We start from the raw sequence: 20615 nt of genomic DNA, 5'->3' as shown, positions 1-20615 counted from the left end.
CTCTACTTCAGTGCAGCAGGACCCTAGTAAAAAAAAAAAAAAAATCCCTTTGCAAACACGGGACTATGAATGACCAGAAGATGTGCTCTAAGTTGCTTGAACAACAGAACGTTTGATATAAGGTAGTATACTTGTGTGAGAACTAGGCGTTTTAGTTTTACCATGAGGGCATAGGACATCTTGATGCATAGTAGCAAGCCTTGAAAATATTATGATGCGTTAAGAATTAGTAGTATATGATATAATTTTGCCGCACAGTTTTCAATTGCAATTCTAGAAAGCTCACAGCACAGAAAGTACTAAAATAGAGGCTGAATGGGATTCATGACAGGGCAGCAGCAAGCTTACACAGGCAATGAATTTTGGGTAATTTTCTCTGAGAGAAAGAGAATGAATATAAAATCTGGCTCTAGAGTGAATAAAAGATGTATTTGTGGATCACAACAATAAAATATATATCTATATAGATATATATAATTACACACACCTTCAGCTGGTGGTCAGATAAATGCTATGAAGCTCAGTCCAGGTTTGATGCTTACACCAGCAGCATTCTTAACAGGTCCTAGATTCAACACAGTGGAGCTCAGTGGTCTGCCAACATCCCACATACTCTGGTCAATTAAGCACTTTTTTTTTTTCCTTTTCGCTCTTCAGTTCTTTGTTCTCTATAAGGAAGCTGACTAGCTGACTTCTTAGATTGGGTATGTGTGTGAAATATATATATATATATATAATCACACACACACTCATACTTTCTTTTCTTTCTATTGAGGCGATAAAGAGGTGTTTTTTTTTTTATGTCAGAGCAAGAGGTAAATCATTTTAGCATTGTTAACTATATAAATAAAAGTGAAATAAAGTTGAGTTGACCTGGTACTATCTGTAGTGGTATAATTAGGTGTGTGGCTTACTATGCTTCTCCCATCATTAGACGCAATGATTATTCTACATTGGAGTATCGGTTACGGGTGTGTAGACTGCTGCTGGATACTTTTAGCACTGGGCAGTCTAACTACAGTATATGCCATGGCCAGTTTGAAGATCATCTCAGGTATCCAGGCTTTAATTTATGTTATTGCTCTTCTGCTGTCTGCAGTTGACTCACATATTTAATATTGTAATTCTGACCCACTGGGTCATGCAGCTAACTTAAGGTGAGTGGACACTGGCAAATCGTTCAAAGTTGCAGGACAGCCCTGCAAAACCCTTCCCACTCCAAGTCTGCTTCAGCTTTTTGCTGGTGTCCTTAGGTGATGGAGGCCTTCCCTCAGTACCATTTTTTTTCTATGATAATTTTCTGCAAGAGTCTTCTAGCTTGTTTCCATAATGCTGCTCAAGCCATTTCGGTGCCTCCGATGGCTATCCAGATCAGTTTTCTCTTCGAAACCGGCTTTGGTCAACATGAAGCATACATATTTAAACATCCCCATTTTCTTGCCCACTGTTGCTACCTGTGATTTGCTGTGGGCACCCAGCATTTCCAATTTGTTGCTCTTCCTTTCGCTCTGGCTATGATATCAAGGTTTTCACGAAGGTGCGGGCACCTGCCTTGGCCATGCTTCAGTCTTGGGGATCCCCAAATTAGGATACTTTTGAGGACCTCCTCCTCAGGATGCAGGATGTTTTATTGTCCAACATTCAGCAGGCAATCCAAACTCTACAGAGCTTCAGATGGACCCTGAACCCTCAGAAATAATGCAGGAGCCTTCCTAACACTTCAGGTACCTGAGCATGGTCTTAGACGCAACCTTTTCCAGTGTCTTCCTTCCCCCGTGGAACCTTCTGTAGAGACCACTTTTGGACGCTACAGTCCAGGAGTCATGCAACCATTTGCTTTTGCATGAAACTTCTGAGCCCAATAGTGGCTTCCTTTTTAAGGCTTTTCCCTATGCTCTGTTTCACTCCAGACCATTGCAGCTCAGCATCCTAGTTGTGTGGGGCAAACAGGTTCAGTCCCTGAATCCTCCTATCTGATTGTGCAGCAAAACAAAGCTTGTCCTGGTGTGGTGGATATCCAGCCCAGCACTGGAGTTGGGGAAGTCCTTCCTTTTGTTGTCTTGGAAGGTGCTCATGATAGATGCCAGCCTGTTAGACTCTTGGAGAGCCTCTCGGGTCAGGTGACCTGATTATCGGATGTATCTTGGCTCCTGATAGACATTCTGGAGCTCAGGGCAATTCAGTGTTCTCTTCATTGCTGTACCTCCCAGTTGCAGGGTCATTCAACCAGGATTCAGTTGAACAACGCCACGTCAGGAAAGCAGATCCTGACTTGGGTGGAACTTCATGTTCCGGCCCTGTCTGCCATGCACATTCCAGGCATGGGAAATTGGCAAGCAGACTACCTCACCATCACACGGAGATGTTTCAAGCCTTTTGTTGCAAACTGGGGGACACCAGACGTGAACCTGCTGATGTCCAGGTTTAACAACAAACTGGATAGGTTTGTCACCAGGACCAGGGATCCACTAGTCTTTATTGTGAATGCCTTTGTGACTCATTGGGATCAATTCCACCTGATCTACTGATTCCTCTGACACTCTTGCCTCGCCTCGACTGCACACTTTACTAGAAGTGTTTTGTGCTTCTTGGTCGTTTCAGCATCAGACTGTAGTTCCCCAAATCTATAAGGTTGCCACCTGGTCTTTGGGGCACTTTTTTTTTTTAAACGTTTTGTCAGGCTCTACCAGATGGATGTTCAGGCATTTGCTGATGCCTGTTTTGGTCAGAAGGTCCTTCAGGCAGTTAATTTGAGCACGTCTGTTTTCTAGTTCTGTTGTGGTTGTTCTTTAGGGCTTTAATCTCTTGTCTGCTGTGTTGCCCACCTCTCTGTTACACTGCTTTTGAATGTCCCAGTGGTTAAAGAATTTACCTGCCTGTGTACTGTAATGTGTGATTTAAGAAAACCTGGATTTTTTTCTAAAAAATCTTTCTTGCAGTACATCACCGGGAACAGGACCCTCCCTTTCATATTTTGTAATGCACTCTGTACTGTTTGCTACAAAACCTGAGGCAGTCTGGGAGTGGAAGAAGTTATGCAGGGCTGTCGCACAGCTTTGATTGATTAGCCAGTGTCCAGTCACCTGAAGGTAGCTGCATAAAGAAGGTTGGTGGTACTCTGCATTGCGCTGTATAATGTATTATTGCTGGGATTTGTAGTCCTCTATACAGCGAATGCAGAATACCACCAGCTGACAAGGCATCCCTCCACTACCAGTATGCTTTACATTTCCTAAACCGATAAATACATTCACACTACTGTTACATGGATGGCAAAAGGGGCGGGGAGAGCGGGGGAAGAGGCAGAGCAGGAGGGGGGCCAAGTTGCTGCACCATGGGCCTCTGGGTTGTACTTGCCCCCTGGGCTAAAAGTTGCCAGTCAGCCCCTGGTAGGGACTGATGTGAATGTGCAACTATGTAAAGTGCTGCGTAAATTGTCGGTGCTATATAAATACCTGTAATAAAAAAATAAGTCCCACGGAGGAAGAGACCCAACACGAGGAACAATATGTGTAACTCCCTGAATAAAAGTATGAATCAAGGAATTAGAAGCCAGAAGACATTGAAAAAGGGCACATAAGGCAGATACCTGACCCTTAATGGTACTAAGAGCTAAACATTGGCCGGCCCCTGATTGAAGATAAATGTGCAATATAGAAAAAGCCCACAGAGGAAACTCCAAGGACTCACGACAACGAAAATAAATTTTCCGTGTACAGTGGTAAATTTTATGAGAAGATCTATGAGCGTTGAAAGTGACACTAGACTCAAGATTTAAATCTTAAAAATGCATTCATGTACCCTATTAACAAAAATGTATCTTATTTGTGTATCACTCGGCTGGAGATCCTCAAATCATCTCTGAATTGGTGCTGACACTGTCCTTCCTTCTGGAGGGTAGCTACTTTTGTTCCTCCATAGTTCCTGTGTCCTCCGCTCCAACTTTGTTCCCATGATAAACGATAATTTCAATACAAATTAGTAAACTAAATGTGAGATTGTAGTCCTTTTTAAATAGATTTTGACTGTTCTCCAATGGTTTGACAAATGAGGGTGAAGGGCAGGCCCAACCAGCAAGAACTTTATGGTAAAGAGGGATTCTAACTAATGGCGGGTAGAATCCCTGAATGTAAAAACACCCCCTATTAGCCTAGTGGTTTCCCTGATAGGTTGGGTCACTGGTGGATCCAAAGTGGGTATGGACTATTGCTTTACAAAAACTCTCCCAAATGGGAATACATTCAGTAAGTGCTCTGGGGGATTTGAAGACCCATTGGGGTGCGTCCAATTCTCATAGAAAAATACTTTGAAGAAGTATGCAATGGTAAGGTATTTGCAGTTGTGCAAGCTCTGGAAAAACCCAAGGTTGGTGACAGTAGGATGATCCTCCAGATGCAGAGTAATACAGACTGCAACTCCTCAAGCATAATCTTGTCAGAGAGACCCTGAGGCAACCCAGAATAAAATGTCTGAAATGGTCATTGCGACCGATGGCCTGGCTGTCCCTAGAGCCCAGCCAGATCAGCAATAGGCGCTGCAGGGGAAGGTACTTATAATGGCTACGACTAAGGCCTAGTTTGGGGGGCTTAAACACGTTAGCATTTGTTTGCTGCTTTTATACCTTTTTGCAAATAAAGTACTGAATGAACAGACCCCCCTTATGTGTGCCGGTTTTTACCTATTGGAGGGTACTTATAACCTCTGTCGTCAGAAATAGTGACAAACTGGGTAAATTTGCCCACAAAGTTTTTGGTGACTGTAGTAGAGGTTCACGATGATAAGGCAGGGGACTCTGCCTCACCTGAAGGAGTTAAGGTGGACTCAGATGATGTTGTAAACCCTAAAAGCATAATGAAATAGGAGTTCAGATTGCAGTGATTTCAAAACCCAGTGCCCGATGGTCATTCCAGGCTAGTCATGTAATGTCCACCAAAAGAGGTCCTGCCGTTGCACTCCAAAGGGCCAGCTGAGAACAGGCTAGGACAGATAGCTGCAATCGTAAAGACCTCTAGCAGTGATAAAGAAACGTCTTGATTGAAGGCCAGCACTGGGTGAAAAAAAAATACTAGGAAAAAATTAGGTTAGACTTTTAACAGGAAAGCTGAAGAAAAGATGTCCATTCTCCAAAGGACACTAGCAAAAATTGAGAGATGCTGGTAGTATAAGCGAATATCCTGGATTACAATTTTTTTCTCCAATGTCCAATACTTCTGCAGGGGGCAGTAGAACCCTCAATAGATGAGAAAGAAAAAACATTTGAAATCCTTTTTTCCAGCACCTGGACTTAATTTACAGACCTATATAATACAGCATCATTTTTTAGCTTTGTGGGCAGAGATTTGAAGTAAATATGTGAAAGACCAGACACGTATGTATTTAATAATGCAATAATGCAGAATTGATAATATGTATTCTGTATTCTGTATACTGTTCTAGTTTTTGACAATTATACTATGTAATTGATAATGAGAATAGTGGACAACCATTATCATTAATTGATTAGTTGGTTGCAGTCCTAAATAATTCTACCTGCCAAAGTGCAGGGAAGTTCCCAGTTTCTGTCCTGCATATAAAACATGGTATGACAGTAAACTATACATTTAAAAAAAAAAAAAAAAACCTGGTCCTGAATACTATTAAAACTTACTATATTATTATGATTGAGGTAATGGGGGTGATTTACTAACCTAACCACACAGCAAAACATATTTATCAACCAAAAAGTCTCTATAAGCATATTTCCACTAATGCCATATATGGAAAAATCATGCACATGATGCATATATAATGCTGCTTCACAGTTTAGACAAAAATGGTTAGCTCATGCATTTACATTCCTGCATTCATCAACGCAAGCAACACAACATAGAGCTAATTTACACGACATCACCTTGCAATTCATGCAGGGCTTTGCACAACACACCTGCTGGGTGTGTACACACTACAAAGGTGTTTAGATTCCACCAATAGATCATGCTGGGAGGGAACACACTACAGAGGTGTATACTTGTTCGTGGCGTGTTTATAAGGTTAGTAAATCAACCCCAATGTGTGTACCCAGAAGGCAGGGATGGAGAGTGGGTGGACATTTCTTATAAAACGTTTTGTTTGCAAGTCAGGCTGTGGTGCAGTGAAAGTACGCAGTAAAAGCTTACAGATCAATTTGAGTAATATGCTCATAAAAGGCTTCATGTACTATGATTGGAAGGTGCATGAAAAATGTGTAGGGTTCTAGGAGTGAATGGCAAAAATGTGATTAAGGGTAAGGGGGAAATAGACCATTTTGTGTACCTATAACTAGAGTCCATTTAACTATGTTTTCACCCAAGACGCACGCGATTCCTTCTCCCTTAACCATTTGTTCTGGAAAAAAAAATATATTTCTAATTTTCTAACCATTAACCTTTTTTTTTTTTAGTTTTCATTCATATTGTTCAGCAATTTACCTAATTTTGCTTTAAAAATTTGGAAAAGGAAACAAAATTAGATTTTTGTACTCCATATGAAATCATTTTATTGGAGGCCATTAAGTGACACAGATATTTCTTCAGGTTATAGCGTGACCTACAGGAGGATTGGACACTGGCAAACAAAAACTGTAGGCCAGTCTAGGATAATCCCTACTACCACCACCACCAGCATGCCTTGGTTTCATTGCAAGCAGTACAGAGAGCCTAATCATAAACATAGGGGCTTATGGACTCACAATGGACTCCAAGAAATTGATTGTATAATGCTTACAAAAATCCTATTTTCTTTCTTATTGGTTGAGGGATACAGGAAGTCTTTCACCTATGGGATGTCCTAAAGCAGTCAAACTAGCAAACAGCTGCTGACAGACTCATAAAACAACCACAAAACTGGAGGACTAACTGCAGCTCTAAGAGCCTGAAGCTGGTATTAGATCAGGCCTCAATATCCACCTGGCAGAAGTCTGAACTTGCAAACAAAAAAAAAGGGGTATAAAAGGCATTTGGGGGAGCAAACATGTTGTCAGGGTGTTTCCAATCTCCGTAGAAGAAGACTAGAAACAGCATGTGAAGCACTGGAAGAGTCTTTGAGGCTTAAAAGGAGAACTATGAGGTGAGTGAAAATCACTCAGCCTCATAGTTGGAGCCAACGCGTGACAATGAAACTGTCACACATTGGCTCAATAGATCGGGAAGTGAGCGAACACATACCGTCGCTCGCTCACTTCTCGATCCTGTACCTGCAGAGAGCCGTGACTGTCACTCACGGCTCCCTGCAGGGATTCCCCCCACCTCCGCTGTCCGATCCTCCAGCACTGAATGGCGGAACTGACGGAGGGGGCGGGTACAGCTGGCTCTGCCTCTAGATAGGCAGAGCCAGCTGTCAATCACGCAGCTGGGTGGATCTTGACAGTAATGTTGGGATCTGTCCCGGCTGCGGCGGTCTCAGTATATCGCGAGCTGTAGCTAGTTTGTGTCCTCCTGTGACCCTGGGGAGAACTATGGGGAAAAGCCCTGACCTCATAGTTCTCCATAAGGGTCTCTAAAGAACCCAGGACTAAGGAAGGCATGAAAGAGGCACTGCATCAATAGGTCTTTCAATTTCAGAATACTGGCAGCAGACTGCGACTCCTCTGAGGTAAGTTTGTCTGCTAAGGAAGGCAGCACTATAACCTGAAGGTAAAGACTTCCCTCAGTGGATGAGAAAGTAAATAAACTTTGCAATGCTTTGTACCAGAATCATAATTTTAAACATGACAAAGTATAGAATATCATTTATACTTTTTTTTTATTTACAGTGACAACCCTTTTAACTAGCACTGATCAAAAGTTTTTTTTAAAAAGTACTTTTTTAGTTTTGTTACATTTATTGTCTATGAATTATATAAAAAATAAAATAATTTTTGCAAGACAAAATCACTGAAAAAAAGGCTTGTTTGTTTAAAAAGTTATATATGTGTTACTTTGTTATCTAAAATAATGATAAAGTTACTGGCCAAGAAACAGACCCATAGTAGAAATGTAAAAGTGCTCTGTTCCACACGGGGGTATAGAGGTGTGAGAACTGAAGTGGTTAATCATAATCTAGATAGTAATTTGTGCAAACTATTAGCAATGAGTTTAACTGAAGGCTGGCCTGTCAAACAGGGTGCACTCTTGTTTTAAAATTAGAACCATTGATGTTCTTACAAACAAAACAAGATTAGGGCTGAAACAACTAATCGACAAAGTCAATAATAATAGATAATGAAAATTGTAACGATTTCTATTAATTTGTTGGTCTGTCAATTAGTTTGGCTTCTTGCAGCTCCTCACATCCTCCCCCTCACTCATGTGCGTATCATTGACAGGCCGCCCTGTCCCAGGGAAAAGTGTTGAGGAGTCTCGGCGAACGCCTAGCTGAGCGCGGACTGACTGTTCAGGCACTGCCCGAGGATCCACAGCCTCCCCCATGTCTCAGCCTCCTTTCCAGGCTGCTCATAGTGGACTGTGGACGGGCTGAATAGCGATGTACAACCGGTGTAAATAGTGTGTATTATGTGTTGTATGTGTGTACTGTGTGTGTATTATGTGTTGGATGTGTACTGTGTGTGCATTGTGAGTGGAGTCAGTAAAGTAACAATCAGGGGGTGGGGGGGACACAAGTTGGTGTAGCTGCCCCGGGCACATAGATGGGGAGAGGGGGGGTGCCAGTTGGGCAGCGAACACATTTAAGCCTGTAAAACCCATGACCCACTGCGCGCAGACTAGAAAAAGATGGTAACCGCATAAATTTATAACCAGCCTTTGTAGCAGGGTGCACATGGGAAGGCTTACAACAATACAAAACACAAAGGTCCGCAGCACACCTGCCAGCTAGCCTGCAACAAAACAAATTACCCTGTCAACAGTATGCGTTAAAAAACAGAGCCACGCGCAGCAAAGGGGACTGTCTAGCACTATCCTCTCCCGCGCTTAGCTAGTTGAGAGCTGAGCATGGCGAGATAAAACATTTTTTTTTATCTCTAGCCAATCAACTTGTACGTATGAATCCACGTGTCAGAATGCAGATTCAGATAGATGAAAGTAGTCACTCGCACTCCATGATATTAAAGTCAATGCTGTTTATTGACTGAGATAACACACATCTCCTTAGCTAAGTCAATGCTGTTTATCTCAGTCAATAAACAGCATTGACTTTAATATCATGGAGTGCGAGTGACTACTTTCATCTATCTACATTTTACGGAGGCATCCGTTGTCACTACCGCACCCCCTCAGTTGGATTTGGGTTTTTGTCCGTTCAGGAGTGCGATGGGACAGGAGGATTAAGAATGCAGATTCAAGCGTGCAGCCAAATCGAATTCCCCCAGAGAAAAGTGCCTGCTTGGTAATGTTTTGCCTCCTACATAAGTTCTTTCTGTGACATATGCCAGGGATGCGAGCTATGTAGAAAGAATTAATATGATAGGCCTAATAAACAAACATTTCATTAAATAATTAATATTTCATTAAATCAATATTCAAGTATTATTTAATAACGAATATTTATGAATAATTATCTATATTAGGGATGCACCAATACCGATACCAGTAAATAAGTATGCTCCAATACTCACGACTGATACTGTGAGGTAATTGGAGTCAACTTCCTGGCCAATCAGGAAGCCGCGTTGCAGGTAATGACTTGCCGCCCGGCTTCCTGATTGGCTGGGAAGCCAGCTCCATGCTGTTTGACTGGCTCAATCAATCAGCATCGATTCGGCCAAACAGCATGAAGCCGGCTTCCCGGGCAATCTAAGAAACCGGGCAACATGTCAACCTGCCGCACGGCTTCTTGATTGCCTGGGAAGCCGGCTCCATGCTAGCGGAAGTACTGGTATTGGTACTCTATCGGCGAGTACCGAAATATAAATACATCGGTACTCATACTCTATACCGGAAAAAACGGTATTGGTGCATTCCTAAAATAATATTAAATATTTAATTAAAAAAATGCATTCTTTTTTATCCGATTAAATGTCAAAAATAATCAGCCAACTAACTGATTATGGAAATAATGGTTTGTTGCAGCCCTAAACAAGAATCATGATTTTGAAATTGGTACTCTACAGCTTCCCCATAAACAAAGGGCTTTTTTCATACACCAGCTGTCTGTCCATGGATGCTGCCTCTGAATTGTAGCACCCAGACACTTCTGCCTTGTTCACTGGACACAGATCTTGTTCACTCCACCTAAAATAAACCAAAGACAGAGATTTTCACTGTTGTGGGTTTTTACATAAAACTTTTATGATCAATTCAACGACTGCAAGAGTTTAACCCTTTTGCAGCCAAAACTGTTCTTTCACACATGGTAAAATTCACATTTTAGGCCTGAAGATTACTTAAACCCCCCAGAATTCTACATTTTCTGAAAGCAGAGATCCCATAGAATAAAATGGTCACAGCTGCAATTTTTTGTCACACAATATTAGCGCAGCTGTTTATCCATGCATACATTTTCAGTAAAAACAAAACAACAACTTTTAAATTAAGTTAGTGCACATAAACACAATAGAATACCTGGGTATAAAAGATGAGGTTGCGCCGAGTAGATACCAAACATGTTAAGCTTAAAAATTGTGTGTACCCATAACAAGGGGAAAAAAACAGCGCGCAAAAATTGTCAATAGGTGACGCTTTAAAAGCTTTTACAGGTCATCAATTTAGGGCCTGTAAATAATGGCTATAGAATTGCTCTCACTCTGGTGCAAGTGTCATTTTCTTACATAGGGGCACCTTTTTTTTCTCTCCCCCCCCCCCCCCCATTTTTTCTTTTTTTTTGTTAACTTTATTACCATCACACAGGGGGCTCACAAGTTCCCTGTAATACCACATTAGTGGTGACTGGTTCTCTTTAAGCAGGCATTAGTGGTCTCAGACCCCTAATGTCACCTCTGTACTCCGATAAAGCTGATCAAGCACTGATCATGCTTGATTAGCTTCATCCCCGGCCACATTGGGCATTGAATGACGGCTCTGGAAGTGATACATGGTGGGGTAGTCCGGCAGGGGAGGGTGTGGGCGGTACCTTTAGTGGCCCGTGGAAGTGATTGGGCAGCCAAAATTTCTTCCAGTCGGCTTTACACGAGTAAGCATACTTCTGTCTGCTATAGTAACCAGGAGTCTGCGGCTGCCACCTCTGCAAAGTGTTTGGTGGTGGCAGCAGAAAGGCTAAAGGAAATCTCATCTCATTAGAGAAACACAGAGACTTTCATTGCTGACCTCTCCTAAAATGATAGTTGCCTTGCTATCACGCTGACCATCTTGCTTTAAGATTTTGAGTCACTGACCTGGAACAAGTAAGGATGTATGACTTTTCTTACTCTCTTGATCCTGCATAATTGTTCCTGGTCATTGACTCAAAGTACTGAAACCAATGGGTCAGTATAAGCCAGACTGCTAGCATTTTTAGAAGAGAGTCAGCAGTGGCAGCCCCCATATGTCTCTCATGATAGGTAAGTACTTACCTTTGAGCACAATATATGGAGGAGTCTGTAGCTTCAGCCCAGGCTGCATGTTCTACTAAGAGAGAACCTAGAAGGACACAAAACAGTAAGTTTAGTCACCTAAGAGCCACATCAAATAACATAGTCTATGTAATGTGGTATTACACCTCTCAGTCAGTCATTCTAGTGTGCACTAGAGCCTTATTCACAGGATTGTAAGCCACAAGCTAGACAAATATACATATAACCGTTTTTCCAATTATCACTGCTGGTGAAAGATAAATGCTTATATTATCTCCTTCTTGCTCTGCATTCATTAAGCTTCAGTGAGAAACAAATGTTACAATTTGTTTGAATTAAGACACATGCTGGCAGTGTTGGATCTTTATTTGTGGCGGCCGCTAGGTGCTGTCCCCCCCCCCCAAAAAGGTATAAGGCCAGCAGGCATCTTATCAGAAGCAGAGTGTGGCAGCTTGCACACGTGCTGCATCTATTATTTCTAATCCACACTGACAGCTCCTTTCCAAGTGCTCAGTAATGTGGGAGCTACTGATGCCAGGAGGGTGCAAAAAGCAGCAGCCAATGCTCTTTCTGCACGGAGGGCCGGTTCACACCACAAGCAGTGCGTTCCAGAGCGGTTAGCCTCTGGAACACACTGTATTGCAACCCAGCCGGCTCCCTGCGTTCAGGGGTGGGAGGTGCATTAAAGTCAATGGCACCGCAGCCACGCCCCGCGCCCACAGTGCAATCGCCTGGCACTTTAGTGCCTGCTTTCCGGTCCAGTGCGATCTGCAAAAATGCTGAAAGCACTTTTTTTTTACAGATTGCACTGGACCGGAACGCAGGCACTGATGTAAAATGGATGCACTGCACAGTATCTGTATATGTCTATCAGCATAATTTGTAGCATTTTCTGCATTCATGTCATATAGTCGAGTGAAAAAGAATGTACACCATCTTTGAAATGTTATGGATTTAAGTATCAGGACATAATAAAAAATCATCTGGTCCTTGGCAGGTCTTAACATTTGGTAGATACAACACATGACATGTTACATCGTGTCATTATTTATATTACAAACAAACCCAAAATGGAGAATCCATGTGTGAAAAACTAAGTACATCCTATGATTCAATAGCTTGTAGAAACACCTTCAACAGCAATAACTTGAAGTAATTGTTTCTGTATGACTATCAGTGTCTCACATCGTTCTGGAGGAATTTGGCCCGTTCTGTTTTACATTGCTTCAGTTTAGTGAGGTTTGCGGGCATTTGTTTATGTCAGGTTGAGGTCTAGACTTTGACTGGGTCATTGCAACACATTGTTGCTTTTCTTTTTCAGCCATTCAGTTGTAGATTCGATGATGTGCTTGGGATCATTGTTCTAACCTAATTTGACTCTAGAATACTTTGGTATACAAAAGGAGTTCATGGTTGACTCAATGACTACAAGGTTCCCAGGTCCTGTGTGAAAACATGCCCAAGTCAGCACCCCTCCACCACTGTGCTTGTAGAGGGTGTTTGTGCCAATATGCTGTGTTTGGTTTTTGCCTCGTGGCACTGTGCATTATGGCCAAACATCTCCACTTTGGTCTCGTCTGTCCAAAGGACAATGTTCCAGAAGTCTAGTGGTTTGTTCAGATGAAACTTTGCAAACCTAAGCCACACTGCCATGTACTTTTTAGAGAGAAGGGGATCTTCCTGGCAACCATTCCAAACAAACCATACTTGTTCAGTCTTTTTCTAATAGTACAGTCATGAACTTTAACATTTAACAATGCTGAGGCCTGTAGAGTCGGAGATGTAACTCTGTAATTGTATTTTCTCTGAGCATTGCATAGTCTGACCTTGGGGTGAATTTGCTGGGACGTCCACTCCTGGGAAGACTGGAAACTGTCTTGAATGTTTTCCACTTGTGAATAATCTTCCTTACAGTAGAATGATGGATTTTAAATTGTTTGGAAATGGCGTTATAACTCTGATGGGCAGCAACAATTGCTTCTCTAAGATCATTGTGGATGTCTTGCCTCCTTGGCAGTGTGCACACACCTGAATGCTCCAGACCAGAAAACTGCTAAAACTTCAGCTTTTAGGGCTAGTTCACACCAGCCACAGTGCGTTGCGGCCCGATTCTAGCTGGAACGCACTGGATCGCATTGCGGCCGGCTCACTTTTTTGTGCGGCTGGTGGCGGTGCATTGAAAAGTGAATGACACCGCAGCCACGCCCTCCAGCCGCAATACCATCGGCCGCACAGGAACGTGTGGCATATCAATGCCTGCGTTCCGGTCTGGTCAGAAAAAAATAGTTCTTGCAGCATTTTTTCTGATCGGACCACAGGCATTGATGCGCCACGCGTTCCCGTGCGGTCGATCGCATTCTGGCCAGAGGGCGTGGCTACGGTGCCATTGAGTTCAATGCAGCGCCACGCCCCCTCCTGCCCTACAACAAAGTGAATCGGGCCGGAACACACCGTGGCTGGTGTGAACTAGCACTTATAAAAAAGGTAGTCACACTTGCTGATGCTCCATTAATCAAGGGGATTTAATTAGCAGCACCTGGCTACTACTTAACCTCTTAACTCCTATGAAAGCAGGAAGGGTGTACTTAGGGTTTCACACAGAACTTCTCTATTTTGGCTTCATGTTTGTAAAATAAATAAATGACACGGTGTTGTACTGTATGTCATGTGCTGTTGTTCATCTAATGTTGTATCTCCCTAATTTTAAGACCTGCTAAGGACCAGATAATATTTATTATGTCTGGATACTTAAAAGCCAAAGAATTCAAAGAGGGTGTACTTTCGATTTCATGCAACTGTAGGTGTGATACGGACTTTATCATTCATAAGCAAATTGAAAGATATAGATTGGCAAAACGCAATGACCGGAGAATGAGTGAGAGGTATATTTTAAGTGGTGTGATTTTTAAAAACATTTTACTACTGATTAATAAACTGTAGGTAACCCCTTTCTTTGCATATGATGCTAATACTACTACTACTATGTAGGGGCTAATTGTGGTAACAATGTTATTTACATGCTTACAATCAGAGGATGTCCTGTCTGCTGTTTAATACATAGCATACGGATTGACTTCAGCAGATTGATTTCTGGATTTTACATCAGGTTATACACCTGCAGTATTCTCTATTTGTCTATTGCATTTATCCTATGTCACGCCCACTGGTTGTGGGGAGGCGGCTACGCCTTTGACATGATGTGCATCCCATATCACAATCCTAATACAGTTTTGGGGCATGCATACACTATATTGCCAAAAGTATTGGGACACAACCTCCAAATCATTGGATTCGGGTGTTCCAATCACCTCCATGGTCACAGGTGTATAAAATCAAGCACCTAGGCATGCAGACTGCTTCTACAAACATTTGTGAAAGAATCGGTCACTCTCAGAAGCTCAGTGAATTCAAGCGTTTTACCGTGATAGGTTGCCACCTGTGCAATAAGTCCATCTGAGAAATTTCTTGGTTACTAAATATTTCACGGTCAACTGTTAGTGGTATTATAACAAAGTGGAAGCAACTGGGAGCAACAACAACAACAACAACAACTCGGCCACGACTTCTTTTGGACATTTCTGCGATAAAGCGATGCCATCTGCAGGTCATGCCAGCACCCATCTATCTTATGGGATGCCAGCCAGGAGTGATGTGGATTACACATTACTTACATGAGACAGGTCCTATACATAGTTGGATTTGGTAATTTGTAGTTCAGGTGCTCAAATACACCTCAATTGGGTAATCCTAGTTTTATAGTCATTTTTATACCATAGGCCAGGGGTGCCCACAATTTTTGGGTTAAGATCTACTTTTCAAATGATGAGCTACATGAGATCTACCAACAACAAAAAAACTCCCTCGCTCTCTCTCTCCTGGCTGTCTCTCCTTGTTCCTTCTCCTGGCTGCCTTTTCTCTCTTTCCTAGCTATCTTTCCCCGTTTTCTCTCCTGGCCTTCTCTCTCCGCTCTCTCTCTCCGCTCTCTCTTTCCTGGCTGTCTCTCCTCGCTCTCTCTTTCCTGGCTGTCTTTCCTCTCTCTCCTGGCTCACCTTGCTGTATTTTGCAAACAGTGTAGTGCAACAAGCTGTGTAAACTAATATTCTTTGATGTAATACATAGAAGTTCAACCACAAGTATCCACCAGAAAGGAGTCAGGGAGCTCGGCTCAGCAAACTCAGGCTAATAGGTAATCATGTGTGCACAGCTAAATAAATATACCAAAAGGGGCCACCATTCACACCCTTCGTGATCTACCAGCATCAGCTTTGAGAGCTACTGGTAGATCACGATCTACCTAACGGGCACCCCTGCCATAGGCTTATCCTGTACACCAACTACCCTGGACACGGTTCTGTGGAACTGGTGACATAAATACCAATGTAGATCTTGGCCAGACTGTAGGCAAAGTCTCGTGCAGCAAGTTCCATAAAGCTGCTTCCTTTTGTTCCTGCCAGTTGAGTGAAGCTTTTTAGATGCTGCAGAGCGAGCAGTAACTTTGAGGTAGGCTGTGACAACTCCGGTACATTGGATGAGGCTTCCAGCTTCTCCTGCACAACAAAACACAAGTTCTGTTGGTTAGGGCATTCATATAAAGGAAATGCTTCTATAAATTGTCCCTTTGTGAACTCATTAGAACTATCTGGAGACAATACTATACAATATTCATTATGCTTTCCAATGAACCAAGCTGTATTAAGTGCTGCTTTGTTTTTACACTTTGTGTGTGCAGTACAGGCAAAATACAACCATAATATGCAGATCAACCTGGGCCTTACCTGAACAGCTGAGAAGAAGCCACCGAGTACTTGCCCCTGACTCTTGATTACTGAACGAAGAACATCTAATGATAGGATGTTAGTTGTTCCTTCCCAAATTGTCAGCACCTGTTACAGGGTATGACAAAAAGAAGAATAAAAACTTCTGCCATTTGTGTATATTGTATGTACTATCTCTCCAAGTTTTTTACTTGCGCATCTCTCAGCATAGCTGGTAAACCAGTGTCCTCCATGTATCCTTGTCCTCCAAAGCATTCAAGTCCTTCTGATATTACTGCAACAGCCTGGAGTGGAGACATACATGCATGAGAAGATATGCGTGTCACAAAATATGTAATGAAGGATAGATAGGCAGACAGATAGAGTACATATACCTGTTTTCCAGTGTATAGTTTGGCAACAGGAGTGAGCAGCCGGAGGAGATGTTGGTCCTGCTCTGTTGCCATGTTTGTTTCTTCCAATCCTAACAAGCGTGCAACTTCCATTAACAGAAGAAATGCTCCACGTGTTTCTACCTAGAACATACATGTACATCATTCTTATGTAGTTTAATAAAGATGAGCATCAGGACAATGTGGAAAACAATAGATTTTTTATATTCCCTTCAAGACCATTTATTCTTTACCCTCAGAAATATCAACTTGGGACAATCCTTAAGAGTATAGATTGTTTTCTGCTCTATCTTTGGCTGATTGGAGTGAAATGTTCTCATGTCTATGAGCATTGTAAAGACAGCCAATCACGTTTTATAACCAATTGATATATCAGTGGCTATGTCTATTTTCAACCTGTATACTACCTGTGACCTGTGGCTATTTCCTCCGTTCTGGAGTATCTAAGCTTGTAAACATTATGATGTATGTAATTCAACACTTACCCTGGGTTATGTTGACCCGGTTGTTGTGTATGTTTGATGGTATTGATTGTATTGTATGTCTATGACATTGAAAACCTCAATAAAAAGCATCTTTAAAGTGGCATTAAACCCTCAGATTTTTAACATAAACCAATACTGTAATCCATGGTTGTTTCCCTTCTCTTTGCTGCTTTTCCTTTTACATCCTCATATCTTCTTATGCTGGGGGAGAACTTCCCTTTGCAGCTGAGTGCCTCTTCTTGTAGTGCTGGCTCAGGTTGTGAACCTGCACACAGACACCATGTATCCATTTCAGAGACAAGGCAGTCTGCTGCAAAACAGAAGTTCTGCCCAGCATGAGAAGAGATACGGATTTAAAAAGAAGAGCAGCAAAGAGAAGGGAAACAACCATGGATTACAGTAAGGCACACATTACAGTATTGTTTTATGTTAAAAAATCTGAGGGTTTAATGTCACTTTAAGAAGAAAAAAAAAAAAGGACAGCCAATCACAACTCAAACTGTTAGAACTGTATGCCATCAAACTTATAGAAAAAAGTGACATGAAGAAGTCTGACGCAGTTGGTGCACTGCCTTAACTGGCATACTGAGAAGCTAGATGGCCAGGCAATTAACAAAGCAGTAACTGTCAGACCTAAGCAGACCATTCACCTCATCGCAGGCTGAAGAGTTACACATTCATTGCGCATTGTCAACTGCCTTTATTGACGGACAAGCAAAATGCTCAATTTTTGATCTATGAAAAAGGGTAATGACTCTTAAAGCATATCGGGATCTAAAACACCTAATGTGTCAGCATCTCTCAGTATTTACTGGAAAACAAGAGGGAAAAAAAACCGCACACATGCTCAAAATATGTTTTTAGCAATTTAGCCAACCTCCACCATTTTCCATCCTTCTTGTCCAGTGAAAATAGGATTTCTGCACTCACCATAAAATCCTTTTCTTGGAGTCCCTTTAGGTACACAGTAAATTAATTCACCTTTAGGTTATACTTCTGCCTACAGGTGGATTGAACACTGACAAACAAAAAATTGTAGACCAGGGTAGGATAACCCACCCTACTACCAGACCAGCATGCCTCAGTTTTGTAGCAAGCAGTATCAAGAGCATGATCATAAACACAGATGGGTGGGATCTGTGTCCCTCAATGAACTCCAAAAACAACATTTTACAGTGAATATATTGCAATTATGACTTAGTCTGAACCATGGGTATATGTTGCCATCTCCAGAGGGTTAGACACTGGACAAAAAAATAAAAAATTCTTAAGACAGAAAGTAGGGAGTGGATTACAGGAAACAGAGGGAAGGACCTGTGTCCTGTACTCCAAGATAAGAAATTTACACCCAAGTCACAATTCCTTTCATCTTAAATCGTACAGCACAGGACTGTAGTCTAAACGAGCTCCTGATTTTAAAGAGGGACTCTGATGTGAAGGGGAAAACCCCCATTTGTGTGTGTTTTTGTACATAGGGACCCCTTAAAATCCATGCCAGACTCCTATCTGAGATAAGTGTCTGCTATGGTTTTTGGATAGGTCACATGTATTTACACTGGCCTAAACCTTGGGATGTCCTAAAGTAATACAATTCGGGGTGGGCAGCACAGCAAACAAGATACAAACAGCTCCCCAGAACAAGGAAATAATTCAAACATTTACAGTACGGCTTGCAGCACCTTTCAGCCAAAACAAGTCAGAGGTGGCTTGAACATCCCCCTGGTAAAACCTAGCAAATGTATGAACAGAAGACCAAGTGTTGGCCGTGCAAATCTGGAAAACAGCGGCCTGGTGCTAAAAGGCCAAGGAAACAAGAAAAGACTTGGTACAGTTAGCCTTACCTGGAAAGGGGGGAACCTAATTCTTCAAACTATAAGCTCTGGAGTTCATCTGCCTAATCCACCTAGCAATGGTGAAATGAGAGACTGGAAGACTCTTATGGGAGCCTTTAAGAGGAGATTGTCCAAATACCCCACAATATAGACACCCTGGGTACGTAGAGAAGCAAAGACTGGGGATAACACCTTGTTAAAAAAAAAAAAAACACTGAGCCTGCACAGACCATTCACTCCGAAACTTCCAAGATGGCGCAGGCATGCACAGTGTAGTCCCATGGGAATGACCCAGTGTCTGCACAGTACACAAGGCCCGCCCCCTGCTGAGAAAAGGAGCCACAAGTTCCCACAGTATATTGGGACACCACAAGCTGCTAGCCTTAAAGCAGGGAAAAGTATTGCCGCCTGTCCTCAGTCTGGCAGTGCCTCCACACACCTAGTCGCATAAGAACACCCACAGGTGACATGGCACATGTCCCCATAGTGAAGGCGGTCTGAGAGACCACACTTGCCCCACTGATACTCCGAGGGCAAGAATACCACAGCACCCCAGGTACAAAGATAGACTGACGTACCAATCTAGCTGCAGCCTGACTCCAAAGGAATAGGAGGGCGACCACCTTCCCCCCCGGCTTTGCCCATCAACCATGGGGATACCTCGTGAAGGGTTTCAGGTACAGGTCTCCACTGAGGGATGATCACCGCCCCCCTGTTTAGCTCCCTGCGGCTAACACATGCTGCACGTCAGTGTCAAGGTGAGCGATGAACGCAAGGTCCTTTGCCCCAAACAAAAGATCGGCCCTGAATCTTTAGGTGGCAGGGTCCAGGTAAAAATCCTCATAGGAGGTCAAATCCCCTCTTAGGAGAGAGGCAAGGTCTGTCACCTAGTACACTCGTAAAAAACTGAGGCTTTCTAGTAAGTAGGAGGGGTTATATGGGCTATCCTAACAACTTTTTTTGGCAGTATCCAATCATTTGAAGGTGGCACACATGTAACTACAGCCCTGTGTCCTCTACTGTACAACTAAGATATCCTATTTTTTTTATATTGTCCTTTGGGTGGGGACAGGAAGTCATCCACCTTCAGGATGCCAACTGAGTCCAACTGAGGGCTGGGTAATACAGCAGACAACTGCTAACAAGCCTAACTGAACAACAGAAAATTGGGCACTGCCTGCAGCTCAAAGAACAGCTTAAAAAGGACCTTACTTTTGAACCTGGCATTAGGTAAGATCTCAAAATCCACCTGGTAGATCTTAGAGAACATGGGAAAAAGGGAACCGATGGCAGGTTTACAAATCTGGGAAACAGCTGCTTGATGTGGAAAAGAACAAGAAGCACTTACAGATCTAGTAGTGTGCCTTGCCTGAAAAGGGTGGAACCCGATCCTTGAGACCATAACCATTGAATAATGGTCTGTCTGGGCCAGCTAGAGATGGTGGAACAAGAAGCTGGTGCAACCTTATGGGGGACATGTCCTTTAATGAATGCAGAGAAAAGGATTCTACGGTGAGTGCAAAAATCCTGTTTTCTCTTCTGATCTTTCTTCATTCAACGGAAGGGACGTCCCAAAGCAGTAAGGACGAGGGGTGAGCAAACAACAGAAAGGAACCTACGCACCACACGGCCACTTGTAAAAGTTGCTGACCAAAAAAAAAAAAAAAATC

The 20615-nt window shown here is 42.6% G+C and overlaps 1 protein-coding gene across 2 annotated transcripts in view; it reads right to left on the bottom strand.

Moving 5' to 3' along the window:
* Positions 1-20615, bottom strand: part of LOC108786261 (acyl-CoA dehydrogenase family member 11-like) — a 52121-nt gene that overhangs the window by 6036 nt on the left and 25470 nt on the right. The window contains exons 9-15 of one of the 2 annotated variants that reach the window (XM_018555510.1): positions 16611-16751; positions 16428-16520; positions 16237-16344; positions 15837-16008; positions 11462-11528; positions 10031-10184; positions 6857-6860 (exon numbers count right to left, since the gene is read on the bottom strand). In XM_018555510.1, coding sequence (XP_018411012.1) covers positions 10058-10184; positions 11462-11528; positions 15837-16008; positions 16237-16344; positions 16428-16520; positions 16611-16751 — 708 coding nt within the window. In that variant the 3' untranslated portion in view covers positions 6857-6860; positions 10031-10057. Of the gene's footprint in view, positions 1-6856; positions 6861-8147; positions 8168-10028; positions 10185-11461; positions 11529-15836; positions 16009-16236; positions 16345-16427; positions 16521-16610; positions 16752-20615 lie in introns of those variants that run through there. The other variant, XM_018555511.1, reaches the window with a different exon arrangement.

The sequence above is a fragment of the Nanorana parkeri genome, unplaced genomic scaffold, assembly GCF_000935625.1.
Source record: "Nanorana parkeri isolate BGI_ZX_2015 unplaced genomic scaffold, ASM93562v1 scaffold199, whole genome shotgun sequence".
NCBI classification, from domain to species: domain Eukaryota; kingdom Metazoa; phylum Chordata; class Amphibia; order Anura; family Dicroglossidae; genus Nanorana; species Nanorana parkeri.
This window is presented reverse-complemented; position numbering and strand designations above follow the sequence as displayed.